The 27,379-nt window shown below is 55.2% G+C and overlaps 3 protein-coding genes and 1 long non-coding RNA gene across 4 annotated transcripts in view; 2 read left to right on the plus strand and 2 right to left on the minus strand.

The window, feature by feature from the left end:
• Window positions 1-27,379, plus strand: part of APOC3 (apolipoprotein C3) — a 214,537-nt gene that overhangs the window by 183,163 nt on the left and 3,995 nt on the right. The gene's annotated exons all lie outside the window — the stretch shown is intronic.
• Window positions 11,821-16,312, plus strand: LOC311422456. The gene is made up of 2 exons (XR_014685370.1): window positions 11,821-12,006; window positions 13,097-16,312. It is a non-coding gene; the product is annotated as an uncharacterized lncRNA (long non-coding RNA).
• Window positions 14,954-22,515, minus strand: BUD13 (BUD13 homolog). Its single transcript, XM_084495526.1, has 12 exons — window positions 22,288-22,515; window positions 22,044-22,143; window positions 21,536-21,620; window positions 21,315-21,372; window positions 19,898-20,643; window positions 19,342-19,483; window positions 19,164-19,257; window positions 18,729-18,837; window positions 18,096-18,234; window positions 17,584-17,768; window positions 17,125-17,206; window positions 14,954-16,596 (listed from the first exon to the last, which is right to left on the minus strand). Exons 1-12 carry the CDS (start codon window positions 22,401-22,403, stop codon window positions 16,503-16,505), a joined length of 1,950 nt encoding a protein of 649 aa, XP_084351652.1. The 5' UTR covers window positions 22,404-22,515; the 3' UTR covers window positions 14,954-16,502.
• Window positions 22,733-26,730, minus strand: ZPR1 (ZPR1 zinc finger). The gene is made up of 14 exons (XM_084495527.1): window positions 26,542-26,730; window positions 26,300-26,461; window positions 26,112-26,202; window positions 25,933-26,003; window positions 25,658-25,744; window positions 25,452-25,574; window positions 25,200-25,253; window positions 25,033-25,099; window positions 24,764-24,834; window positions 24,239-24,328; window positions 24,046-24,156; window positions 23,701-23,787; window positions 23,382-23,447; window positions 22,733-23,017 (listed from the first exon to the last, which is right to left on the minus strand). The coding sequence occupies exons 1-14, from the start codon at window positions 26,689-26,691 to the stop codon at window positions 22,889-22,891; spliced, it is 1,359 nt and encodes a 452-aa protein (XP_084351653.1). The 5' UTR covers window positions 26,692-26,730; the 3' UTR covers window positions 22,733-22,888.

Below are 27,379 nucleotides of genomic sequence, written 5' to 3' on the forward strand. Positions count from 1 at the left end.
AAACCCTTCAAGTGAAAAGGCACCAAATAAAAAAGGAATCCTCCTTCAGATTCAAATGGCTCTGAAAAGAGAGACAGTTTTTAATTTTGCTTCCCCTCCCATTGGGATATTAGACAGCTAAATAGCAGCATGCCTGTTTCCTTCAGATAACCGGTTCCCAATGAGCACCCTAATTGTCCCCGGACCCTCTCTGCCACTGTACAGAGCAGGTCATTTACTGCACAGCACATGCAGCTAAATACAAATCCATTTTCCAAGGGAAAATTCTATTCTTATCTGAGTTCTGCAAGAGGGTTGCAAGCGGCCCGTGTTAATTGAAGCTTTGATGTTTGTTGGAGGAGGCCTCTAATCAGCTCCACAAAGGGGCTGCCGCGCCGCGCCGCGGTGCACCTAGCCGCACGGGGAGCGCGGGGCTGCACCGGGCTCGCCTCGCCCAGAAGGGCTTCGAGGAGAAGAAATACAGGCACAGATAAATCCTGCCTGGGCAGCGAGGGGTGAGGAGCTGAGGCCCCTGAGCTCCCTGCAGGGACACAGGGCTGAGGGCCAGGGCCCCCTGCAGCACCCAGCGCCCAGCCGCGCACCCAGGGCACGCGGGCGCTTCGGAAGGGAGAAGCGTCTTTTCAGTGCTTTGGCAGGTCTTCTGCAATATCCTCCAGCAAATCAAGCATCCCCTTCTTGGGATGTTTTCAATCTGCTTTATGTTGATTTTAATTAAAGAATTTGAAACTGAACAAACAGTTCGTAGCAGGTGGCCATACAAGTGTGAAATAAGCAAACTGTTTTATCTGCCACAAACTCCACTAGTAAATTCCTTTAAATTAATCCCAGCCTTCGAAAGGCTGTTGATTCCGACTGAAACGCTGAGCAATTTGGACTCTGCCATTCTCTAAATATTTGCCTTCATTACAGCGTCAGGAGCAGGTGTGTCTGGCAGCCTGTGTGTGTGTGCCGACGCTGTTGCACCAACAGGTCTGCCTTCCCGTTTCCACGTGCCCAAGCCCTCTCCTGAGAGCAGGACGTCGTGCTTGCTGCTGGAAAACTTGCATGCGGGTGGGTGAGCAGCCCCTGGAGCCCCACAGCACCCTGCCATGCCCACCACTGCTGGCAGAAAGCCACGAGTGCTTGGTGGCACACGGTGGCACCTCCTGCATGGTGTCGGAGCAGCCGGTGCCGCGGTGAGGCTGGGATGCTCTGCAGAGCACGGTGCTGCGGTAACCTTGACGGTACAAAGGCAGCACAGGCCCTTTATCGAGGTAACGGGCCCTGCATATTGATAGAGCCCTGGGGAAGGGAGAAGTGGAGCACAGATGCCCACAAGCTTTTCTTCTTGCAAGGCTGCGCCGGAGATAGGCTAGGAAAAGAATAAGAAGGGAAAAGAAACGCGTACGCACGCTCTTCATCTTGCAGTCCTGCCCTCTCTCAGAAATCTTATTGGCATCTCTAAGAGCTCGCGTTTTGCCACCTGGCAGTGCCACTCTTCCCTCTGCTGGAGGGGCAGAGGCACCCCTGGCTCGGGCAGCGCTTTGGGTGCTGTGCCCCTGTGTGATCACTGGTGCCCATGCAGTCCCCAGGCGGGTGGCAAACGGCTGCATTTCCTGGGGCTGCAGGTACTGGTTCTGCCTGTGATGCTGGCTCCCATCCCCACAGCAGAGCCCAGCACCACCCGTTGCTGCCAGCCATGCAGGAATGTGCTCGTGCCGTGGGGCAGCCACACGTGGGCACCTCGGTGCTCCTCAGATGGCAGCTATCGGCTGCCTGCCCGCTCCTTCCAGGAGGAGAGACAATTGTCCGTCGGCTCCTTTTATCCCACTAATGTTCAGAGCATGTTCAACATCAGATCCATCCTGTTTGCCCTCCCTAATGACCCAGATCTGGGAAATTAGAGCAGCACTCGTGGTCAGCATCCACTCGCGGGAGCCTGTGTTTGCCTGTGCTAGCCAAGCTTCTGAGATAATTACAAGATGTTCTGCTTTCCTGGGATTACAGTCAGTTTTTCTTCTCTTCCCCTCAATAAATATGGATGCACAGCTGCTGTTAAAAAGAATCAACAAAAATAAAAAGGGGCAGGCTCCAAACCTTGTGTGCTTCCCTTCAGTTATGCAGTCCCAGTGCTGCCTCTGCCCTAAATTCATACAGGTTGGGCTGGGGGAGGGCAGGTTGTTTGATGCTTTTTTCCCCCAAATATCAGGCTCAGGTGGCTGCAAAACCAAAACAATGAGAGCAAATGTGTTGGGAAGGATACGGTATGCAATGGAAAATGATGCAGAGCTCCCCCTCCTGCCCCCTCATCCCAAAATGCGGTGTGAGACCCGCAGCAGGGCAGAGCCTGCGCGGCTGGGACCCTGCACCCCCAGCCTCTCAAGGACGTGTTTTGGAAGGATGCGTTCAGATCCCCAGGGCTAGCACCTTTCTGGTAGGAATCGCTGGAGTTTCCCACCCTAAGAGTTGCTTCTGGCCTTTAAAAGCCAGGATATGCTCTACTCCATATATATTAATCTCCTAATCACTAAATTAATTTCCATCTCAGTTACAGCACATTCAGTCTATTAGTAAATCATGTCAGAGCTGCTTAGCAACTTTTGTTATAAGACTCCTATTAGGCCGTGTCTCAAACCAGTGGAGATGGAGGAGCTGTAATCCTCACGGGATGAGCTTTGAAGCCACCACAGCACGGCCGGGCCCCGGGCACCAGCTGCCCCCCAGGGGTACCCATCCTGTGCCCCGAGCATCGTGGTGCTGCAGTGAGTATCCACACCCCAGGAGAACAAAGGAAAAAAAGGTTTTTGGCAAAGGGACAGACCCTGACCCCCAGCACGGGGATGCAGGACCCTTGAGCTCCTTCAGCAGATGTTTTATTCCCTGGGGCAGGGGAGGGCTCTGTGGTGCTGCTGAAGGAAGGAGCAGCTGGCTGTGGGTCCCCAAACTCCTGCCATCTCAGCACAGGGGGAAGCATCGCCGCTTACTGCAGCTGCCTGAGCCTGCTCGGGATGCTGGGCACAGGAGGAGCCTTCGCTCGCTGTCTCCTGGGGACCAGCCTTTGGCGAGAGCCACTTTGAGGCGCACATCAGAGCACGGAGCACATTGCGGGGACGCTGCTGCTCCCTGTGCAGGGACAGCTACCAACTTGTGCTCGCAGGCACCCCTGAGCCCGGGCTGACCCCTGAGGATGGGGTGAGCAGGGCTAAGCTGGGGCAAGGTGTGCGGTGTTGGTGCTGCCATCCCCGCGGCGTCAGGGCGGCACGGCAGCACGATGTTGCATCGCTCCCTCCCTCTGGTCCGGGCAGAGCTGTCCCCTGCTGGGCTTCATTTCAGAGTCCGGGGCTGTCATTATGGGGAGAAAAAAAAAAACATAACAGTTTGTTCACTCATCTGTACACCAATTTCCATCAGACCTCGCCGCTCCTCTCCCAGGGACGCTGCTCTGGAGCCGAGGAGCCCCCACAGACCTCTGTTTCCTGGCACAGGCAGACCCGGCACAGCATTGGGGCAGCCTCTGGCCATGTGGCCACGCTCCCCCCATGCTCCCCAGCTGTGGCAGCGCTGTGCAAGCTCAGTCAGCCCTGCGGAGTTCAGCCAGCACAGGCTGGGGGCTGCACAACGAGGAGCCCCGGGCAAGGCCCAGCTGGCTGCAGCTCCGTTGGGCACAGCCGGGTACCCTACGTGCGCACCGAGGCTCTGCTGGCAAGGGCTCGCTGCAGGCAGCCTCGCCACCCAGCCCTCTTCCCCCCTCACCACGCCGCACGCCAGCTCCTCCGGCTCATTGCCGTGAAATTTAATTTGCAGCAATCAGCTGGAGGTGAGGCAGGCGCGGAATTAACTCGACGTGCTAATGTCGCATCCTGCCTGAGCCCCGCGGCTCGCAGCCAGCTGCGCCACAGCCCCCTGCCCGGCCCCCCAGCCCCCAGCACCCCTAAACTCTGCGAGTCTGAGCAGAGCGAGGGGAAGCACGAGAGCAAGGGCTCTCCCCCGCTGCCAAGCACACGTGCCCCGCAGTTAATTCAGCACTTGCCAGGGCCGTGCCGAGGAACGCAGGAGATTTCAGGACTCCGCCTGTCTCGTTCCACAAGCGCCGCAAAGGGTGAGTTATAGCGTTGCTGGATGCACACATATTCTGATAAGGAAGAATAATAACTTGTCAAAGATATATATGATATGTGTTTTCTTTCCAGACAGAATATATATTGGGATAATTCATCAACTTGCCTGGCACTGGCCAGAAGAGAGAGAGAAAAGAAGAATCCTAACAAAAAGAAGCCAGCGCGGAGAAACCCCTTTGCATCAGGCGCCTCCTCCCTGCTCATCCCTGCTCCCAGGCAGCCTGGCAAGGCCCCATGGCTGGATTTGGGGCTTGCTGTGTCCCCGTGCTGGGCTGGGGCAGGATGAAGCCGGGGACACCCACGTGCTGCCAGGCAGAGCCGTTTGCTGCAGGCAGGGTGGCCGAGCGGGCAGAGGTTTTAGCACCAAGCCGCCGTGTTATCCAAATGGGCCTTCTGAGATAACAGCAGCTTTACCACACCGAGCCCTAAATCCAGCTCAAATGCTAGCACTGAGCAAAGCAGCATTCCCTCCGGGTGGGGAATAAAGCAGGCTGCAGCTGAACCATCCCCTGCAGCGCCCACCCCACCGCCCGCCGGCACCCACCACCAGGGCCAGCCCTCGCCCAGCCTCCCTTTCTGCCTCATTTCCTCACTGCAAACACTGCTGCCCCTCCGCCGTCCGCCCAGACAGGCTGTGACTTCCACGAACATATGCAGAAATATCTAGATCTGTCCGTCAGCAATTACCTGCTCCCCAAACTGGACACCTGCTAATTATTTCCAGCCAGCCAGATGGTGCAGTCATAAAGCGCTCGCCACAGCCGTACATGTGTGCGCCCACAAAAATGGCCAGATTTCCCTCCTGTGAGCCGAGGGATTACAAATAAAGCTCTTTGCCAATTAATTAGCAATTACTTTGTTTGAAAAATAAACATTCTGGTAAATAAAAGTCACAGCAAGGCAGGGCGGTGCTGAGAAGCAACAGCAGCATCCCCGGCGTGCGGCCGGCGGGACGGCCCCTGGGCAGGTTTCATGGCAAGGAGGAGCAACACACGAGCGATGGAGAGAATGGTTTGAGAAAAAGAGAACATATAAACGTGCCCCGACACTCATAACCGAGCAAGTAGAAGTGGTACCAGTGGGAAAACCGTGCTCCTCCCGTGTGTCCCCCCGCGGCTGCGCGCGGGAGCTGCTGGCACAGCTCTCCCTGGTACGGGGACCTCAGGAAGCTGCAGAGCGGATTTACAGAATGATTTGTCAACTGACAAGCAAAAATATATTACCAATTTAGGGCCGTGATTTGCCTGCAACTTTTTAATCCTTGAGTTGTTGTTGAATAGATTAAAGTGTCTGCTTTGATCCAGGCTTTTAGACGGAAACATAAATATCACATCGCTCACACTCCCCGCAGCCCGGCCAGCACTGTGGGCGTACCGAGGGGCAATGCGTGGCCCCAGCCCCCCGGGTCCCACCACCATGCAGCGAGGGCTTCTCCCACCTCCTGGTTTTAGCAGGCTGCTCATCACCCGCCTCGCTGGACAGCCACTTGCAGGACTACATTGGTGAGCAACTCGCATCCTGCAGCCCCAGCAAGGCCTCTCCTGGTCCCTGCCTCTCTCCCCCGTGCTCAGCGGGAGGGCTGTGTCCTTCCTGCCCCACCATCAGAGCAAATCCCTCTGGTGCTGAGCCACCAAACAGCTCCGGGGGTGCCCACGGTGGTGGTTCCCCCCTCTGCTGCCCAGGGCTGCGCTGGGGACGCTGCACGGCTCCACCAGGGCTGGAGCGAAGGAGGAGGATTTTCCACTTTCAGGCTCTCCTCCACATCTCTGCCCTTTTGCTGGGAAAACAGCTTGCTCTGGATGCAGACGTCATGCTAGAAAGCCTCTTCCGAGGCTCACAGCAAGCGCCAGGCCCTGTTTTTATTTCTGTTGTGAGCCCCCAGGCCCAGGCAGAGGCGAACAGTGGGATAAAGGTCCTGAGCAGCACCAAAGTAACAGCAAAGCCCAATAAGATCGGGGGAAAGCAGCTCCCAGCAGCATGCAATTAGCTCTCAGACAATGCCCACAGAAATGTCACGGTAGCAGGGTGAGGCACAGAATTACCCTGACATTTTATTTAGTGGAAATTCGTGTGGACCTGCCAATGTTTTAATTACGGTATAAAAGCTGCTGGCTCCGGCGATGCCTCGGCAGGAGGTGCCACCTGCCAGGGGCCACTTTGGTTTGTGCCATGCAGAGGGGAACGTGGCTGCACACGGAAGTCCCCGACCTGGTGGTCGGGCACGGGACACATCCTGGTGTGGGATTTGGGGACCGTGGCCACCACCACGCACGGCACAGCCAGCAGCCAGGCAGCATCCCCGCCATGGGACGTCCCCCGCACACTTTTTGCAAACCCAGCGGTGATTGTGCTGCGGAGGCACAACCCGAGCATCTCTTCCTGAAACAATAAGCAGAGATCAATGTTCTGGGTAATTTTATGATGCAGAAATGCGGAGCATAATTCAATTTTCAGCAACAGAAACAAATGAATCTCTGTTTGCTCCCCTCTCATTTTTTTCCCCTCCTTCCAGCCCTCATTTGATACCGCTCCATGTGGCAACATCAAACAATCTTTGAATATTTTAGCTCCTGTAAAATATTTATATTATAATGCAAGGAAGGAAATTGGTTGCTTCCAAGCCATGTAAACATATGCCTTCGAACAGCTGGATTCCTGGCAGCGCTCGCGAGGCGAGGAAGCGGTTGTACGACTGTCACACTCGCAGGTACTTAAAAACAAAACCACGATGCCTCTGCCAGCTGAAAAGCCCTTCGAGCAGGCGAGCGGCACGATGGCAGTGAGCACGTGGCAGCCACTGGCGTTGGCACAGGGCGCATGAACCCAGAGGTTCCAGGGGTGAGACCCCCTCCTTGGGAGCTGCAAACCTGCTCCCTGCAGGGCTGCTTGCTGCGGGTGAAGGGGGCAGCCCGTTCCCACCCATGGGGCATGGGGGTGCTGAATCTGGCCCCATGGCAGTGAGCTCCAGCTTCGTCTGCATGCAACGTGGTGGCAATGGTGCCGTGCATCTCCCTGCTGCAAGAAAACCTTCTGCAGCCTCACCACCTTCTGAGGTTACCAGCTGCAAGGTAACCTCCCCAAAACAACCCGGCTCTGTTCATCCTGCTCTCCTTAATCCTTTAATCAGCATTGCTAATTAATTATTAGTCTGCTCCAGCACTAAGATCCTACTCAAAGCCCAGCGTCCCTGCCTGGCCAAGCGATCAGCCCGCTTCCTCCTCGTGCTCCCCCGGCAGTGCTGGGAATTGCAGCGGCACTTGAGGCCCCGTGTGGCCCCAATGAGCCCAGCCCCAGCTGCAGGAGAGGCCGTGCCATGTCGTGACATGTCGTGCCATGTCGTGCCATGTCATGCCAGGGAGCACGAGGGCCTGCCCTGCGCCCATGGCAGGGGCCCTGCCTCCAGCCAACAGGAGATTAATTGAGGACTGCCATCAAAATGTCACCGAGAAAATTATTAAGTTAAGGTAAACCACTTCCACGCGTCAAAAGCAAAGGCAATCAGTCCCAGGCATGTCCCCCTAGGAAATTATGTGGAGTAATTAATCAAAAAGCTAATGAGAAATGTGTTTTCTTTCCCAGCCTAACACCACATCATATTCTTATTAGCCAAGGTTATTACAATAGTAATCATGCATGCTCTGAGTTCAAATTGGGTTTTTTTGCTCCACTGCCGCCAATTTAGAAAGCCATTAATGGAAAAGATAAACCCCGATACACAAACCAGCCCTTTGTGTTTATTCACCTGTCAGGTGATAATCGCCGCCCGCGACCCGCACCTCCCAGCACGTGTTTGCTGTCCCACAACCAGGGGTTGACCCCTGCCCGCTGCGCCGGCGCCGTCCGTGTGTAACCCAGGTGCTGTGCATGCATCACCCGGCCCAAACGGGGCGAGCACCTTCTGCACCACGAGCAGGGGGTGCAGTGGGGCCGGGTGGTGATGCACCCAGCTGCAGGGATGCTGCATCTGCAGTGCTAGCACCTGGCCAGCGCCGTGGGTTATGGCACAGCAGGGTTACGGCACGGCATGGTTACGGCACAGCCAGCTTGTGCCTCGGCACCGTCCCAGCCAGGCTCTCCCCAGGCATCTTGCAGCAGCCAGAAATGCAAAAAGGAGTTGTTTTCATGGTGCTGGTTCCGGCGCCGCCGCCAGCTCCCCCCTCCCCACGTCTCCCCAGCTCTGCTCCCCCAGCCGTTCTCCAGGGATGGAAATAAATGCTCCAACTTCAGCAGATTTTCGTGGCGCGCACAAAGAAACGGAAACGCTCTGCCTTTGTGGGGAGTTTGTGAGTGTTTAGTGCTGGGTGTATCTCGTCGGAGCCACTGGGTGCTCAGCACTTCAGCAAATCTGGCCTATTTATTTAGACGCCTTTAAGTGGGATCTTAGTTATTCTGTAAATCTGGCTGTAAGTGGGTAATTTGCTCTGTATTATGGGTTCCCCCTCCGCCCACCTCGGAGAACAACCATCTGCCAATCTTTCCAGACCTAAAGTGCACAGTCAGCAGCCCAGCAAAGGGAAAACATCTCTGCTTAATATTCAGCATTAAATAATTCAGCCCCCCTGCAGAGACACCGGGGAGAAGAATGAGTCTGACAAAAAACATAAAGATTTCCTATGCCATGTTAAAAATGCATTGACCTGATTAGCTCGCTAAGAGATGCTGAGCCAGGGTGGATCAGAGCAGGGAAGCTCGCTCTCGGTGACAGGAGAAGCAGAGAGGACCTTTGTGGGGCAAATAAAACTCTGGTGTGATAGCCTCGTGTGCATTTTATAGAGAGCTTTTCCTTCTTTCTGTGCCGGTCTTGCTGCAAACAGGAGTTCCCTCATCCAGGAGCCATCTCCCACCTTCCTCTCGCAGCTCCATTGCTGTCTTCCCTGGGCTTTGCCTTCCTCGTGGAGAAGAGAGCTCCTTGTTTGGGCCATGCAGGCCAAAGGCAAGATGCCCTCTGGGTGCCCAGTGCTGTCCCAGGGCTGCTCCCCCAGCTCCAAGCTCCCTGCTTGGTGCCCATGGCCTTGGGGTGCTCCTGCCCCGCTCACCGCCCTGGCAGCCGGCACCATCCCTCCACGCTCCTTGGCAGCTGGGGCTCTGATGTGCAGCTTAATGAGAACTGACGAGCTGGAGACAAGTCTTCAGAAGCCCAAAGACAGGGCCTGGAGCAAGCCTGGAAGGGAGGAGCCGTCTCGACGTGCTGCCTTTGATTGCGCCGCGCTCGGCTTTGCCTCCGGCAGCGGGGCGAGGTGGCCTCAGCGGGGCTGGCACCCGCCTGGCTTGGCGAGGGCACCAGGGGGCTGCGAGGCAGGGCAGTGCTCTGCAGGGTGAGGCTGGCCCCAGTGTGCCCAGAGACGCTGATACCAGCATCAAGGTGTGCTCATAAACCCCTGACCTACCAAGGGGGTGAGCCCTGGGCACAGCGCCTGCTGGCAGCACGGCGAGCGCACGAGGAGCAAGGCAGAGGCAGGGGCACTGCTCGGCTGTGCCCAGCACAACGCAGCTGCAGCTCCAGAGGCAGCCAAATGCCATGAATCCCCTCCCCATGGGGGGCTTCCCTCCCGCTGGAGCCCACCCCCTGGCCTCCCCGCAGCACCCTGCCGGCCACCCCCCTGGGACAGCCCCTGCTGGGCACCACCGAGCGCCCACCTCACCCCCGGTGCCCCCGCTCTGCTATGAGCCCTTCAACGAGAAATCTATTAGCTGGTAATTACGTGCAGCCTCGAACATTGTGGGTTTATTACAGCCTTAAAGCACTCCACAATTAAGTCCTGGTGCAGGGCGTTTCCTACCAAAGGCACAGCAGGGTCGCAGCGCCACGCCAGCTCGGACCCGAGGGCTGTGGATACGCTCACACGCACCAAGGATGCTGCTTGGGGCCAGATCCATCCAAAAAGCCCCTGGCAGGAGGAGAGGGACCAGCAGTGGCCCCCACGGGCCAGCCTCCTGCTCCTGCTGCCCCGTGGTGCTGGGCAGGATGAGCCCCGCTGGCGGCCGGAGGGCTGCGCGGCCGGGCTGCTTTGGCTGAGCAAGTTGCAATTTCTGAAGTTCCTCCCACATGAATATGGATGCACATCTGCCTCCGCTTAGGTGTAACAAATTGTCCGAGATCGTGGTAAATTATCCCAAAATCGCGTCCACTGCTGACATCCCAGCTACCACGGGCGCGTACCGCTGGCGGCCCGGATCTGCCGGGAGCCGTTCTGCAGCCTGGAAAGAAGCAGCACTGCAGGCTTTTAATGTCTCATCAGCATCAGGCACCAACACCCTCCCCGGCCTCCTTCTCCAGGCTTTCCCCGGGCAGGCAGCCCTCCCTGCAGCCCCTCACCTCGCAGGGAGGCAGCGGGGCTTGGGGCTCCCTGGGGAAACTGAGGCAACCCAAGCGGACCCGACCCCGAGCCCCGTTACTCGGTGCTTTGCTCTAACCGCCAGATAACGCGCCTTAAATGTGTTTATTTCCATCCAGGCTGCTTTTTAATTTGATTATTTATCTCCCGTTTAGCCTTTGACAGATCAAAGGCTCGGCAGAGGGGAAGCAGAGCCGGGCTGCGCATGAGAATGAGCCTCGATACATAATTAATTAACATAAAACAGTTTCATTAGGAGCCGGTGTTGCACGGCTGTTTGTCTTAAAAATTTAAACTGTGTAAAGAGAACGAGGGAAAACCCATCTCTGTGCCGGGCGTGTCCGTGTCCCAGCCCTGCCCAGTGACACCAGTGACACCAGTAAACACCAGCCCAGCTCCCCCGGGCAGTGCGACTGAGTTTGGGAACACGCGCCCCAGCCTTGCTCCCCACCCCTCTGCCTTAATTGCGTGCGGTGTCGCCTCCCGTTGATTATTAATCTGTTTTTAATTCTATTAAGAGATGGCCAGGAGAAAGAGTATCAATTTTAGATTAACAAGGTTATTAGCACTTAATTATGTGAGGTGTCTTTGTAATTGAAAAGGAAAAGAGGAAGCGCCATAAATATCCCCAGCCTCTAAGCTCCTCGGGGTTTGAGGGTGGCTCCTTTTATTCACGAGGATATGGAACCATAAATATTAAATATCGTGTGAAAAAAATTAGGAGGAAGAGAGAGGATGCCCTCTGGATATTCCCGCGCTGAACGCTCTTGCATTTACAAATATTCATTAACTGGGATCTGCAAAGTTATTTCCACCAAGACTCGGAGAACGAGCAGGAGAGAGAGGTTATTTAAAAAAAGTAAGAGTCTAGAGTAAATATTATTAGTAATTTTTATCTCGGCATGTCCCTAATTATTCCATAATTAGGAAAAGCGCACATATGCATATACAATCACCTGTCAGGCTGGGTGGTTTTTCGCTCCCGGCCCCGCTGCCAGCCTGGGGAAGGGGGCACTGCGCAGCCCAAAGTGGGGGGCTTGGGGTGAGCCCCCCCACGGTGCCCTCCCCTGCACCCCAGGCACTGGAGGAGGCCGTGGAGGCACTTTTTTTTCTTTTTTTTTTTATGGAAAAAAATTTCAATGACAAATCTTGGGCTCTTTTTAATTAAAAAATAATAGGAGATCTCAGCAGGAAGCGGTTACAATAACGTGTCATTTGCCTGAACCTGCTTTATTGAAGCTATTTAAAACCAAAAAAAAAATAAAAAAATAAAAGAGCCTGGTGGCCAGGAGAAGCCCCATTTCCCTCCGTCAGTCTCTCTGATGGATGCCTGCCCTGGGGCACACACGGAGGCAGCAGTGGGGGTGCCCTGGCCTGGAGAGCTGCAGCAGGGCACCCAGGGCTCGTTAGCTGCGGAGGAGCTCGTTAGCTGCTCCCAGATGGCCCCAGCACCCTCCTCCCCCAGTCACCCACCCAAAGCCCTGGTGGGGAGCAGGAGGAGAGCTCGGTGCCCCCATCCCACCTCCTGCTGGAGGCTGGAACCTGCTCAGCGGAGCCAGGCGAGGAATTTGGAGGTGAGGACGGGACACCAGGGCGGGCAGGGACTGGGAGCAGGAGCCCAGGGGGGGCACACGGCCTCTGGGAGCCCCACCAGCCTCTGGGTCCCCAGCAGGGTTTTTCCCCAAGCAATCCCCAGCAGCAGCAGCCGTGGAGGTGCAGGAGGACAGAGGCAGGGCTGTGCCCCTCTGTCCCAGGCTGTCCCACGCCACCCATCCCCTGCAACTGGGCAGGGGTCGTGGGGGGCAGCTGGTGTCACCCACCAGGAATTAAGCTCTTAATCTGAACTAAACGCATTACTGATGAGCTCATCAACAAAAATCTAATTATTATGTGTGAGGCCAAGCTTAATTGCTTGTCCTTGACATGAATAATGCACCACGTAAGCCTATTAGCCAGTGTAAGCCTATTATTATTATTATCGTGCTCACTGTCAAAAGTATAAAAGTAAAACAGTCGAACAGGGGGAAAAAATAATGTTATGCAATTAGCAGCAAAACGCCAGACAAATAAGCTCATTAATTCTTCGAGGGAGCAAGCTCCACCAGTAATTAGCAACTGCCCGTTTGGGGGCTGCTCAGGGGTGAAGCCACGGGACAGAGGGACGGGGAGGGCAGAGAAAGGAGCTGATGGGCAGGGGCTGGGGACACCCCCAGCAGCAGCACCCAGGGCCAGCAGGAGCAGGGGCACCCCAAAGGAGTGCAGATCCCTGGGGAAGTGGCAGAGAATGGGGTGGAAGCCAGGAGCTGGGAGTTCAGTCCCCATCCCAGCCACGCTCCCCCCTCACCTGAGCGCAGGCACCGGCCCTCGACCTCCCCCCAAACCCCGCTCGGCTCCTCGGCAGAGTTTGCTAATTAAATCCCGCTAATGAGAAAATCAGGATGCAGGAGCCGGCTGAACAACGCTGCCTCCTGCGCACACGCTCCTCGCAGACTTATCACTCGTCACAGGATGTTTACAATAATTTTTAATTTGTGCAATTATTAATCATTTTTCTATCTGCCTAATTTGCATAATAATTACTCTGCTTGGTGTTTGCCACGACTGTGAATGACAGTGTTTTAAATTAAATTAAGATTTTAATATTCATTTTTTTTTTGGTCAAAGCTAATCAAAGTTGCTGGTAGGTGCCAAGCCGGGCTGCTGCCCTTCCAGGAACGGGAACGAAGGCTCCTTCCATCTCCACCGCCCCTCTCATCCCCGAGGAGCCCGGAGCAGTTTCCAATTTCTCTGCTGCCAAAAGCACTCAGGCAGAGCCAGGTCGGGGACAGGAGAGCTCTGTGAAAGCAGGACACGGCCCAGCAAGGCACAAACCTCTTGCAAAGGCAGAGCCCAGCCTAAGGAGCCAGGGGACCCGTGTCCGGCCCCGCTCCAGGGAGCAGCTCCCCGTGCCCCAGGCTCCCTTCCCCGGGCTGGCAGCACCCTCTGCCGGCTAGCAGGGCCTGGCCAGCCCCGGGAGGGGAGGCACAGCCCATCCTCACCCCTCTCCTGCCATCTCTCAGGGCTTGAAGACCTTCAGCTTTCCTCCTCTTGCTGCCGAAGCAAAAGGTGTGCACCACATCATCCTGCCAGCGCCACCACTGCCTCTGGTCCTTCACATCCCAGTCTTCACCGAGCACTAAGCCAAGGGTTGATGTGACAGAAGCCTCCCAGGCCAGGTCCTTGCAGCTTTTCAGCAGCACAACTCGAGGCTTTTTCAGTCCGGTGGTGCTCCCAGGCCACTCAGCAGCTGGGCAGAGGCGGCTCTCCTGTCCCTTCCCCAGCTGCAGGGCCAGTTCAGGTCCCAGCTGTTATTAGTCCAGCTGCATCCACATCAGCCACCACAGCATTTGTCAATTTGCATCCAGGCAACGATAGAAAAGGATTCATTTTAATGGTTAAATTGCATCATCTGAGCTCTCCTATACCCTGTTACTTCACAGAGATCTATCTTAGTAAGAAAGTGCCTGGTAATAAAATTGTAATAGATGTATTACATAAATTCAGTACCGTAATGAGCTCTGCTCTAAGGTCCCCGTGGTAGTAATAAACATGTACTTCCTCCATTTAAAATTTTAAAACTGAAGCCTTCGAAATAAGTTGCAGAAGTTTATGCTGTTTACAGGTGCAAAAAATGCACTGTATTAGTACCAGCACTAAGCTGGCTCTGCCTTCCTGAACAGCGACTTACATTCCCTACTTTGGTGCTAGCTAGCCGGCTGCATGTGGGCTGCTGCTCCTCTGGAAGGAAGCAGCACGCTGCCACCCAGGCAGGGTGGACAAGAAAGTACAAGCATCTAAACACAGCAACAATTCTAAGGTGAATTCAGTAATACAATGTAAAGAAAAAAAAAAAAAGAAATAACACAAGAAAAGACATCTCCAGAAGCACTGTTACGTGAGATCAAAAATGAGTGTGTTAAAATTAACTCTGTTCTTCAAGGCCGCAGCTCCTCCTGGTTACAGGAATAAACCAGGACCTTGGTGGTGAAGGGAGAAGTACAAGCAGAACCTGTGCGTGACTGAAGAGCAGGTTTTCAATATGCTGCAGCAAGCAGCTCTGCAGCACTGAGCCATTACTGCCGCCTCACACTAGTGCCTCGCACTCCCAAACTACTTTCCTGCCTGACAGGGTACAGCGGGGCCTGCACAAGCCGAGCGTGCCTTTACATCGCCTTTGTGTCCACAAAAAATGAGCCCTGCTCGGGGCTGTTTCCCTCGGTTTAGCTATTACGGTAGAAACCACAACTCACTCCCACAGGATGGTGCCTCATTCTCCATTCCTCTCCCGGCCCCAGTCGCTGGCTGTGAATAGAAGGCTGTGGTTTATGTGCTTGGAAGCAGGGATGGAGGGTACCTGTGCCCAACGAACGCAGCGAGGCTTTCCGACTGCCCCATAAATACCAGCAGGACTGTCAGCGCAGCTACGGCCCAGTAAGTTCCCACTTTCAGCTGGATAGTTACCAACAGACTCAGAAAAAGGTGTTAGCAAAGTACAATTTGTTTGGCCGAGCAAGCCACGGGCTGTGATGGCAGCAGAGGAAATTACATGCAATCCTTTTACCAGAAGGCTGACAATTATTTACCCGCCTCGCCCTTGCCTCGGAAAAAAAACAGCACACAAAAATCGAGTAAAAAAAAACAGAAAGCTGTTATTTACAAGTGTACATACAGATTTCAGGATGGCTAGAAACATAACTGGGAATGAAAAACAGGGAAGACAGTCTCAAGGCTCACACACTCCAGAGAAAACTTTGTCATTATCTTCTCACCCACAGCCCTCCTACTGCTCGCGAATCGCTGCAAAGACCAATGCTGATGACTGGCCCCTGATCACTATTGAAGACAAGGCATCTCCATGGAAACTGCTGGCTGCAGTTAATACATGCTCTCTGGGACGTAAACAAGAACAACTGTATTTATTTCCAGAAGTGCTTTCTCGCAAGCAGGGATTGAGTGAAACACTCTGCCTGGCCTCCAGCTCCGAGCCCGACAGCTCTGGTCACCAGAGAGGGGTTACGTTCCGCGCCAGAGCGAGCCCCCAGGCAGCAGCGTTAAGGAAGTGCCAAGCAGCACTGTCCAGAGAGACATCTGGGGGGGCTAATCCATGACCATTAGCTACTCCGAAGAAAATAATGGTCAGGGGAAAGAGTTTAAGCAGCCTCTGCATGTTTATTTCCACAAGAAATCGACCCCCGAGGAGCTGCTGGAGCTCCTGAAGATTTTGCCTTCAAGTATAACATCGCGTGTTGTTCCTTCTGCCTCTTCCAGGGTAGAGCCAGAGCAACAGACACACAGCAAGCAGCTTCCTGCCGCAGACCGACCTGCCTGGCACAACTCCAGCAGGACAAGGAGCAGCTCTGCTTTACTAATTTCACTGCAAGCCCATTGACTCCGTGAGCTAGAGGGCACAAGAGCTGCACAGAACTGAACACAAGCCCTCTGGGCTCGCTAGCCAGGACATGGGGGCAGATCTGACACGAGCCCAGAGGCAAATCAGCTCACAGTACTGGGTTTTAGGGCACAGATGCTCTCTGGAAGAACTCTGGAACAGACTGACCTACTGGATGAGGTTAACTCTCCAGCGACCAGGTTCTCAGCATAGTTTCACCATGAAAAACCCTGAGATTTAAGACACCTGAAGATCTGTAAACCACCTTCAGAGGGCAAAGCATTTGGCATAAAACAATTTAGCATAGTTTCTACAGCTTGTTAGATGAGAAATACATGGGCCAGGAGTCTGTGTCTGCAGCACCTCACGAGGGAGCGCCAGAGAGCAGCAGCAGGCAGCAGCCACTGCACCTCTCCAGCACACTCAGCCGCTGCAGCTCCCCGCACCAGTCCGCTCTGGCTGGCTGGAAATCCTCTCAGCAGCTCCTCTAAACGCAGCCTTGCCTCTTGGCGGACGGCCCGCTGGGACACGCTGAGGGCAGTGCTTGGTCCAGGCAGATGGAGCCACTACTCACGGCCCCGGCAGCAGCAGGAGGTGGACCTCTAGTCCAGAGGTGCTGTTCTGCGTGGTTGTTTCTTCTGCCTACATGTCCTCAACGCTCCACTTGTACGCAAGCTCCTGAACCGCCTTCTTGTTGGCTATCCTGGCAAAACGCTGCTGCTCAAATCCGTTGGACCTACAAAGCGATACCAAGAGTGTGGGCTGCAGTACAGGAGATTTTGCTAAAGCAACAACGTTTTTTTTTTTAGAGACATCACAAGTTTTTCACTACTTCTGCTTTGCCGTCTCCAGCTGAGTTCCCACCTTGATCTGCAGTTAACAGCAGCTAGTGCCTTTGATGAGAGTTCAGCGACTACATCCTGAGGCTGAGGGGGGCTCTCTCTGCCTGCTGCCCCGTGTTCACGTTCCAGAAGCTATCTGAAACGTTGCTGTCAGCCAACAGATGCAACACGGTGCCAACACACAGCACAGGATGTTCCCCTGGTGCCTCATCAGAGCCACTACAAGCCTTGAAGGACCTGATCTGATTAGAGTCTTGCTCCTTTCTGTCCCAGGCAAGGATGTACTTAGCACCCATTCATAACTGTTGGCAATGTAAAGGTTGCATGTGCTAAATCTCATCCCCTGTAAGCTCTTTGAAGTAAAAGCTCTTTTAGTTTTACTGCTAATCTACGACATCAGTGTCTCAGGAACACATATATACCTGTCCACGCCATCCCAGCGATGCCCCGGCCATATGTTGAATCTGTTGAGTGGAGGTGCTGGTCCGTTGTACCGAGGTTTTTCTGGAGACAGAAAGAACAATACAACCATTTACTACCACAGTGCAATTCTGTGATCACATCAACCTCAAAGCTACACAGACCTAACGCACAGACTGCTTCTACTGCCTTCTGTGGAGCTCACAGTGGAAACTCGCAGCACTCCCTTAATCAAACTGAAGTATGCTGACTGCATAAGTCACTGGATACACTCTCTAAGCTAACAAATAGCAGTAACAGTTACTAGTAACAAGCCACTAATAGCAAATACTGCTGTGTCACTAACTCCAGACAAGGACTAAGCTGCCATGAAGCAATGTTATGCTATTAATTAAACAGCAGCTGCATTTCTATGCTCCTTGGGCCTTAAAACCTACACCAGCGTAGCTTAATACCCATACCTTTCTTTTCTTTGTTCTCCTTGGCCTTCCTTTTTTTGATGAAGTCAGCCATGGGGTCTCCTTCTCTCTCTTGTTCTCGCAGCATTCGATCCAGATCCTGATCATCAATGTAACGGGCCAGTGGCTTCTGCATCTCCTTTATTGCATCTTCCACATTCTGCTGCTGTTGCCTCCCCTGTGCTAGCCTGAAAATGAACACAAACAAAGCTTTATCCCGAAACCACAGAGTCCTTTACTGTGACTTGCAGTACTGACCACAGTCCTGAACTTCCACTGTGTGCAGCATTCCCAAAGCACGTGCAGCAATGGACGGGATAATTCACGGGGTTTCTAAGACATATTGGAGTACATATGTATGTCCCAGGCTCAAACTCAAAACATTACTAACCTTCAGCCCCTGACCCTGTGAGAGGTAGCACTATAAGCGGTACCTTTGGTGGTACCAAAACCAGACAAAAAAGCAGGGAGTGGAGCTGTGATGCAAGACCCAACGACCACAGAAAGCCGCTTACCCTTTGCCCCATCTGGCGTATTGTTCATCTCTCTCGGCCTTGGCTTCATCTTTCTGCTTCTGCTCAAGTCGTTCCTGGGCAAGGTCCCTCTTGCGGCCTGACTTGTCTCGGAAGACGGTTTCAGTGTGCCGGGATTCCTCTGAAGGTGACAGATGCCCCAAGTCACTCATTTTGGAATACTTCACAGTCTCTAGACAATTCAGTGACTAACTGGAACTCATCTCTGCGTATTTTCCTTTTACGTGTTCTAGCCTCTGAAAGAGCTTACCTACTGGTAACAGGCAAATTAGCTGCTGCCCCACATAGCCACACTCACCCCACGAGCTCTTTGAACACTGGTTCACTTCTTCCAATTAGGACGTGAAGCTGGGGCAGACAGAGTAAAAGCCTCTCACCTCCCCAGCTATTTCACTAGCACTGCTTTGAAATCACCATTTGAAAGTGTTTTGTCTTTTTTTTCAGAGGCCCACTGGCCCTACCCACAGGAATCCATCAGCACGTCTCAATGGTACTCCACAGGGTTGCTCTCCAACAGCCAGCATTCAAGACAGGGCCTGACACAGCATTAAGAACCAGCAGAAAGCAGAGAAAAATAAAGCAAGCTGCTGCTCACCAGTGGCTTTAGACCCCTACCTTCCAGGCGCCTGTTACTTCTCTCACGCTTCTTGAGCTCTTGCTGCTCCCTCCGCAGCACATCAGCTGACACCAAGCCAGCTTTGACGCCCGACATCATCGTGTTTGCCTGGGGATCAAACAAGAATCACACTTGCTGCTGGCTGAGAGCTACCCAGTAACCCAGAGGCATAATGAGGGGATGGCCCAAAATCAAGAGAAATACCAGAAAAGAATGCCAGGTTACAAAGCCACTCTGGGAGCAGCTGCCACAGCCCTCCAAAAAAAACAGTGCACTGAGATAGAGTCCCCTTATGTCTCTCACACCTCATCTCATTGAGAGCTGACAGTCCAGCACAGCTGCATGGATGAGGTGCAATCTGTAAGCCATTGGACTTCAAGTTTTCTATCAGAAGGAAGTCATCTAGAGCTCGGATGGAAAGACAAAACCCTCACCTTCTTGGGAGATCCCTTAGAGTCACGGTGGTGATGAGGCGAGAGATCAGTGGGACTCCTCGAGCTCTGCTGATCCTTCCCAGTGGGCAGAGTCCTTCACAGAAGAGAGAAATCAGTCAGAAAACGTGCTTTGATTCTGTTGCAGAGGACTGTGCTTAAGGGAATCACTAGGCCTGACCTGCGATCCTTCCGCGGCGGGGAAAGGTCTGCATCAGAGGCGTTCCGGGCGGCCCTCCGGGGAGGTGGGGACTCAGAGTCATGCCTCGAGCACCTCTGAGGCGAGGGCACGTGCCTAGGCTTCCTCGTGTCTGGGGAAGCACCTGTAACACAGACACATATGAGAACCACAGAACGTCTGAAGGTGGTGACGCACGAGGTAACTCACTGAAAAAATCAATACCTTGAGAAGCGACAAGCTGCAGGGAAAGACAAACACGTGGCATCAGCCTTTAAATTCTATTCCTTCTGAACGTGCATTGCTCAGAAACAAGGTTTAAGCTTTCCTTTCAGACAAGTTAAGCCTCACCCAGCTAACCTGTAGGTTAACTCTGCTCAAGCTAATAACTAGTAGGATTACAGGAACTAGTTTAACCAGAGGCAGCAAACTGCCCGCTACCATTCCTTGCTGACTGCTAATCCCACACTGCTCACCCCCAGAACCATGCAAACACCCCCACAGACCAGGCAGCCAGCAACGATCAGCAGAGACAGAACAACAACTCTTCCAGGCTCACCTTTTGTTCTATTCGTCTTTTTCTGACCAGGTGACCCAGACCTCTTTTGCCGACGTGGTGACGAATCTGGGTCAGAATCATCTCTCCTCCTCCGTGGAGGGGACAGATCTGGAGTAGCCTGCCGCTTCTGACGCGGCATCCCCCCCGACTGTGACTTCTCCGTTGTTTTGCAGCCCTTTTTTCCCATTGCTGAACTGACTCTCTTTGGAGAGACATCCGGGGAGTCGTGGCGCTGTCGCCTGGGAGGAGAGAGATCTGGGGAGTCGTGGCGTTTCCGCCTTGGTGGAGAGAGATCTGGAGAGTCGTGGCGTTTCCGTCTCGGAGGTGATGAATCTGGAGAGTCGTGGCGTTTCCGTCTCGGAGGTGATGAATCTGGAGAGTCGTGGCGTTTCCGTCTTGGTGGAGAAAGATCTGGGGAGTCGTGGCGCTGTCGCCTGGGAGGAGAGAGATCTGGAGAGTCGTGGCGCTGTCGCTTGGGAGCTGATGGGTCTGGAGAGTCGTGGCGCTTCCGCCTCGGAGGAGAGAGATCCGGAGAGTCGTGGCGTTTCTGTCGTGGTGGGGAGAGATCTGGGGAGTCGTGGCGTTTCCGTCTCGGCGGAGAGAGATCCGGGGAGTCGTGGCGCTGCTGCCGAGGAGGTAAGAGGCTGGGGGAATTGTTTCTCTCTCGCCTGGGAGGGGACAGATCCGGGGAGTCGTGCCGCAGTTGCCTTGGTGGTGAGTTGTCTGGGGAGTCGTGGCGCTGTCGCCTAGGAGGAGGAGGGAAGTTTCAAATGAGAATTAGTTTGTTTTGCTTTGCTGTCTCCAGACTGGAAACAGAAACAAAAATGGAGCCTGTAAAGCTACCAGGAGAATAGAATAACAGCAACCTGCATAACTCAGCCACAGGCTTACTAAAACAGATACAAGAAACCTTCCAAGACGACTTAGATCACAGCAAACCTCTGTTAGCATCACTTTATGGTCTACAGGAACCCTTGGAACACGCAAACTACAAAACCCATTTGCCCGTTTTATGCCCTCCTACAATCACCTCCTCATGACAAAACACCCCATTGGGCTGTCCCTGAGCCTGGGCTCTGATCACAGAACATCCCCCAGCTGCGTTCAGAAGAGGGACACATTGCAACACCACCACCCTCACTGTGCTCCAGGTCTGCAGCCAGTCACCACCCAGATATCTCTGGTTACAAGGGATTGCAGGGTGTCTGCTTGCACATCTTGCAGGAACCTGAACAAGGCGCCAGCTGACAGCTTTTCTCCCCCATCCAGAGGGGATTCACCAGTGGAAAAAGTATCCCCATGTGTGCTACTTTTTACGCTGCAGCAGACTTTGAAACTGCAGAACGAGACAGAGAACGACCAAAACAAATTAAAAAAGGATTAACTAAGAGAAGAATTTGTGGCTGGAAATACAGACCTTGCGGTAGGTTTGGCAGGTACTGAGATATCTGAACTCTGCGAGTCTTCGTTCTGGTCTAAAGAAAAAACATCAGTAAGTTACTAGAGTAAGGTTCTCCACACTGTGATCTCTTTAGCACTGAAAGTTGTTTTGCAAGCTAGCAATATTTCTACCTCACCATTTTACTGTTCAGAACAGCAAAGCATTCAGGGAGAAGTGCCAGGAAGGCCCAGCCTCACCTCCTAAAAGCTTCCATTTTGCATTTGTTCGGAACTCCTCCATGAGCTTTACTTCACTGGGACGCTCATCGATGAACTCTGCCACCTAAGGATGAAACGCTAGAGTCAACAATGCAAATTGTAGGAGGAAAAAGAAACAGAAAGGGGCTTAAACTCAGCAAAAGAAGCAATTAGGTGTGACTGTGGGTAAGAAGCAGCGCATCAGCTGCCTTCCTGCAGGGTTGCTGAGAGGGTTGCGAGGCGCTGGGATGGGCTGCCCAGGGGAGAGGTCGCCACCATCCCTGGGGCTCTTTAAAAGACGTTTAGGGGTAGAGCTCGGTGATACGGCTTAGGGGAGGGCTTGCTGTGTCAACTCAGAGGCTGGACCAGGCACTCCTGGAGCTCTCTCCCAGTGCAGGTAATTCTGTTCCCTACAGAATTCGGAATTAAAGCCCTAATTACGGAATTAAAGCCCTAATCCCGCTGCAATCCCACCCCTGACGGCTCCGTGCCCCCCCGGGGCGCTCACCACGGGCAGGTCGCCCTCCTCCTCCTCCTCCTCGTCCTGCTGCTGCTGCTCCCCGCCGGCCAGGCTGCTCCAGCTCACGTCGTCATCCACGATCCGCATCCTGCGGGCGGGCCCGGGGCCTCCGTCAGCGGCCGGGGACCGGGCCCGGACCCGGCTGTGAGGGATGGGGGGGGGGGGGGAGGGGAAGCACCGGGCCCGGTTCTGAGGCGTTGGGGGGGGGAGGAGGCCTCGGCCCCGCACTCACCCGGTCCTGGCGGCGCCCGGCGGCTTCTTCCTGCGGCGGCGGCGGGGCTGCGCGGCGGGCGGGCCGCTGAGGTAGCGCTGCAGGTACTGGGCCTTCGGCAGGCCCCGCGCCGCCATGGCCGGGCCGCAACCGGGGCACCGGGAGGGGGAAACAGGAAGTACGGCGGCCGCCGAGGGACACGGCGCAGCGAAGGGGGCGTGGTTAACGAGTGAGGGGGCGTGGTTAGTGAATGCGTGGGCGTGGTCACTGCTTGTGTTAAGTATCGGTGAGTGGGCGTGGTTATTAGGAAGGGGGCGTGGTCTATGCGGAGTGGGCGTGGTCACTGTGTGTTGTGTGTCGGTGGGTGGGCGTAGTCACTCCGGGAGGGGGGCGTGGTCATTTGGAAAGGGGCGTGGTCACTCTGGAAGGGGGCGTGGCCTCCCGCCCCGCCACGAGGAGCCGAGCGCAGGGTGCTACCCGCAGGTGCTTTATTAGAACAAACCCCAAAAACAGCCGAATCGACCCCAAAATCACCCCCCCACCCACCCCAGCGCGGCGCTCCCGGCACGCCCCCGGTGAGCAGCGAGTCCTGGTGCTGCGGGAGGGGGGCTGGGCCCCGCCGCTATCGGTCGGCGGCCGCCTCGTAGCCCTCGGTGCGCATGTCGTTGATGCCCAGCTCCTCGTTCTGCTCGAAGGTGCGCTCGTAGCGCTCCACCTGCAGCTCCGGGTCCTCCTCTGGGGCGTACACGTTCTGTGGGGCAGAGAGAAGCCTCCTGAGCCTCCGTCCCCTTCTGCCAGGGGCTGAGGAGCTCCGGACCCAACAAACCCAGCCCCTAAGCCCAGCACCAGTTGCCCATCAGGCCCCAGAAAAACCCAAATTCCAGAATTCCAAAATCCCCAGCCCCTAATCCCAAACACAGACACCACTGCCACCATCCCTCCCCCCAATTTACCAGCAGTCTTCCTTCCCTAGGAAGTGCCTTCCTTCCTTGGGTACTCCCCCTCGTTACACAAGCCCCCCAAAAACCCTAACAGCCAAAAAACAAAGGAAAAAAAAAATAATCCTCCCAAGCCGTTCAGAACACGTCAGGGTGGTTGAGTGCACACCACTGTACCTGAAGGTAGCTGTTGCCTGCTGGATCATCCATTATGAAGTGAGCTTTGGTCTTTCCCTCTATTATCTGCAGGAAGAGAGCACACCAATACGTTAAGGCAGTTGTGGTACCAACAGACCCACAGCACACATCTTTTCACTGAACATCTGCCTTAGTTAGCAGCAGCTGCTTGACAAACACGTGAGGGCACAGAAGCACAAGTGTGGGACAGCTCAAGGAGGTTCTGTGGCACTCGGCACGGAGTTCAGTTAAACACACCCCATTCACTGCAGGGACAAAGCCAAACCCACACCGCAGTTTGGGAGTTCAGGACACTTACCTCCTGCAGTCTGCCAACAAACTGCTGCAGCTTTTCTTTTTTGCTTGGAGTAGAGCTGTCACCAAGGGTGAAGGGGTTTCTCTCCACCTGGAAGAGCAGACCCAGCACTTATGCAGGGCAGGAGAAGCCCAGTCCCACAGTGCCCTCACCACACAAAAGGCCAAAAATTAATTCAGAGGGGTCTGAGCTCTGCTGGGTGTCGAGGAGGACCCTTCAGCACAAGCACAACCAACACGCCGTGCTGGGAAGGGAGGAAGAAGCACAAGAGGAGCAGTGCACTGCTCTGCAGAGGAATACAAACACTTCTGGCAGAGCTCCGCTAGACAGCGGCCCAGGCCCACTTACCAGGTCTTTGATGTCCTTCAGCAGCCCTTCCAACGTGGTGAATTTCCCTCCCAGTGCTCCCATTCCCAGCTCAAACTCCAGCTCTGGAATCTCCACGCTGCACGTCTCCGACTGTAACAGGGACCCCGCGTGAGTCCTGACAGCCCAGCAGGCACCCTCTGCGGGAGGGGGCAGGTAGCCGAAGGCTCCTTACCTTTAGGATGTCTCTTGTCATGTCCGAAGGATCTGTAATCCGAAGGGTGATCCTGGTGCCCTGGGGTTCTATTGCTCCTCCAGACTTCACCTACAACACCCAGCAGTCAGCGGCCCCAACTTTTATACTGGTCAGGCCACAATTTATAGGGAAGCCAGGCTGTGATGCCCTCGGAGGGCCTGCTCTGGTATTTCCGAGCTCGCAGTGCAAAGGCAGACGCAGGGACAGCCCCATACACTTTGGGAACCCGGGCAGGTTTGGAGCTGGATGACCCCCTCCCTAAATGCAGCTCTTCAAGAAAGAACTCTCTCACACGTAACCAAGGCAGTTCTACGCCCAGTGCAATGCACCTCATGCAACAGACTGTGAGCACAGCCTCCCTGCCTGGCTTGCCCAAACTGCTGTGTTTTGAGCAGTGTGAAGCACAGGCAGCGAGTCTGAGAAACATCCAGCCATGAAAGAATACAAGAACTCCCCCCAGCACACAAAAAGAAGAAAGAACAGGTCAGTGGTTTACCAGCTCACCTCATTTGTCCTGTGCCCACAGGAGTCGCAGTTTGTGGCCATGATAATCACCTCCTTGAAGTGGGGGATTTCTGGAGCAGGCAGTCAAGGAAAATTCAACAATTCCATCTCAGAGCGGCCTGTGCCCTCTGCGAGCTGTCATTTATTCATGCCTTATGGATGCAGCAGAATAGGCCCAGGGCAGCACACAAAGCCACCCTCACCCTGGCCTTTGCACAGCCCCCGGCAGACGCCACCAGCCTGACCCCAGGCTGTCACCCACAGGATACGCACCAGCTTCATGTTTGTGTTAGCTGGGGCATTGCACTCGGGGCAGTTGGTGTTGAACTGCAGTACCTAGATCAAAGGAAGGAAAAGGGCAGTCGGGGAGCATCAGCCAGCCCCACGCACCACAGTCACCTCGACACAGCCACCATCAGATTGCAAAGTCACCCACCTCGTTCCTCAAATCCTCTACAGAATCAGCTGGCTTCTCATCCAACTCCTCTCCCTGCAACAGGAGAGGCCAGAAACAGCATTAACTGCTACCTGCTCTTCAATTTGAGGTCTCACAGGCAGCAAGGGACAGATCAGTCCTGAGTGTGTGCCCAGGCCACATGGCCACACGCATGCAGAAAGCTGCCACCAGACCACCAGCGATGTGGAAGGCACCTCTGGGCAGGAAGGGAACACAACGCCTCCCCGTTACCTCAATCCCCAGCATGGCAGCCTGCTGGGGAGTCCTCTTGTAATGAGTGACCACGAGAGCTTCATCCTTCTGTGGCGCGTAGGGGTTCTCCACAAAGCTGTTCCCTGAAGGATCGTCTATGATCTACGGCAGAAGAGCCAAAGGAAGCCTTAGGAAGCCAGCCCACGCTTCCACCAGAACGGGTCTGCCCTTCTGCACATACTTACAAACGTGAAAGGGGAATGTACTTCTTTCAGCTGCTTTAATTTACCAATGAACTCATCGATTTTACTTGCCACCTCTTTGTCTGTTGCCTGCGAAAAGGGAGACACATTTGAGACCGATGCTGGGGGCAACCCAGAGCTGAAGATAACGCTGTCAGCAGAACAAACCAGAGCCCGTAACACTGCAGATTAGACGGGCGGAGAGCCAAGAGGCAGGGGAGCAACAAAGCAAGCGTGTACCAAATCCCTGAAGAGATTCCTCTGCCACAGCACCTTACCCAGCGGACAGGCTGGTCCTGCTCCAGGCCCATGACGGCTCTGTCGATGATGCCTTCGATGGTGGTCAGAACTTGAAGGGGAGAGAACAGAGGTGCAGGGGCAGCGCTCAGCGCACCCTGGTGCTGCTGCTGGCCCTGAGGGGGGCAGCGCAGGGGGGGGGGGCAGGCCCCGTACCCACCTCCTTTCTGCGAGAAGGCAGGGATCTCGAAGTCCAGCTCGGGGATGCGCGCGGAGGCGCAGTCAGTCTTCACCACCTCCCTGTTCATATCCTGCAGGGCACAGCCCCATCACCACAACACCCCCAAAAAAACCTCCCTCACCCCCACCCTCACCCCGGGGGGGGGGTTTTGGGACCCCACCGCTCACCTGCCGGGACCCCACCGCCAGCGTGTAGCGCACCCCCCGCTCCTGGATGCTGCCCGCCGGCTGGATCTCGGCGTCGGCCCATCCGCAGGCGGTGCAGCTGAAGGAGCTGACGATCAGCTCCCTGAAGAACGGCACCCGCGTCAGCAGCAGCCGCGTCACGCCCTGCGGCGGGGCACGGTGAGGCGCGGGGCTGGCTCCGGGACCCGCCGCCCCCACCCCACCACCGCCCCCCGTGCTCTCACGTTGCGGTGGCACTTCATGCACAGCGACTCGATCTCCGCCGGCCGCTGCTCGCCGTCCTCGGCGCCCAGCGGGCGGAACAGGGCGGCCCCGCCGCTCCCGCTCCCGGTCTCGCTCCCGGTCCCGGCCTCCACCGCGCCCAGCGCCGACATCTTGTGGAGCGCCGCGGCCCCGCCGCACCGCGCAGGCGCGGCCCGCCGCCACGTGACGGCGGGGGCACGTGGGGAAGGGGTGGGAGGAACGGGGAGGTGGGCGGGGCGGCGCGCTGGGGGGTGAATGGGAGCGGCCGCGTGGCCACGCCCACTGTGTGTAGCCACGCCCATTGTGTGTAGCCACGCCCCCCGTCGTGGCCCCATCAATGGCACCCCGGGCTCTCTGCCCCTCTTCTGCCCACTTTTCTGGCCCCTCTTTCTTTTTTTTTTTTTTTTTTATTTTTTTTTTTTTTTGTGTGTCTCCCAGAGGCATCCAGGGCCATAAATGAAGGCACGGCCACTGGGCTCAGCTCCCTCCTGGCCCCGCAGAGCAGCCTGGAGGAGGAGGAGGAGGAGGAGGAAAGCACTGGAGGAGGAAGAGGAGGAGGAAGAGGAAGGCAGAGGAGAAGGAGGAGGAGGAGGAGAAGGAAGGCAGTGGAGGAAGGCAGTGGAAGAGGAGGAGGATGAGGAGGAGGAAGGCAGAAGAGTAGGAAGAGGAAGGTAGTGAAGGAGGAGGAGGGGGAGGAGGAGGAAGGCAGAGGAGGAGGAGCAGGAAGGCAATGGAAAAAGAGGAGGAGGAGGAGGAAGGCAGTGGAGGAGGATGAGGATGAGGATGAGGAAGGCAGCGGTTAGCGGAGCAGCCCACAGG

Source organism: Aythya ferina (assembly GCF_964211825.1).
Source record: "Aythya ferina genome assembly, chromosome: 22".
Lineage (NCBI taxonomy): Eukaryota > Metazoa > Chordata > Aves > Anseriformes > Anatidae > Aythya > Aythya ferina.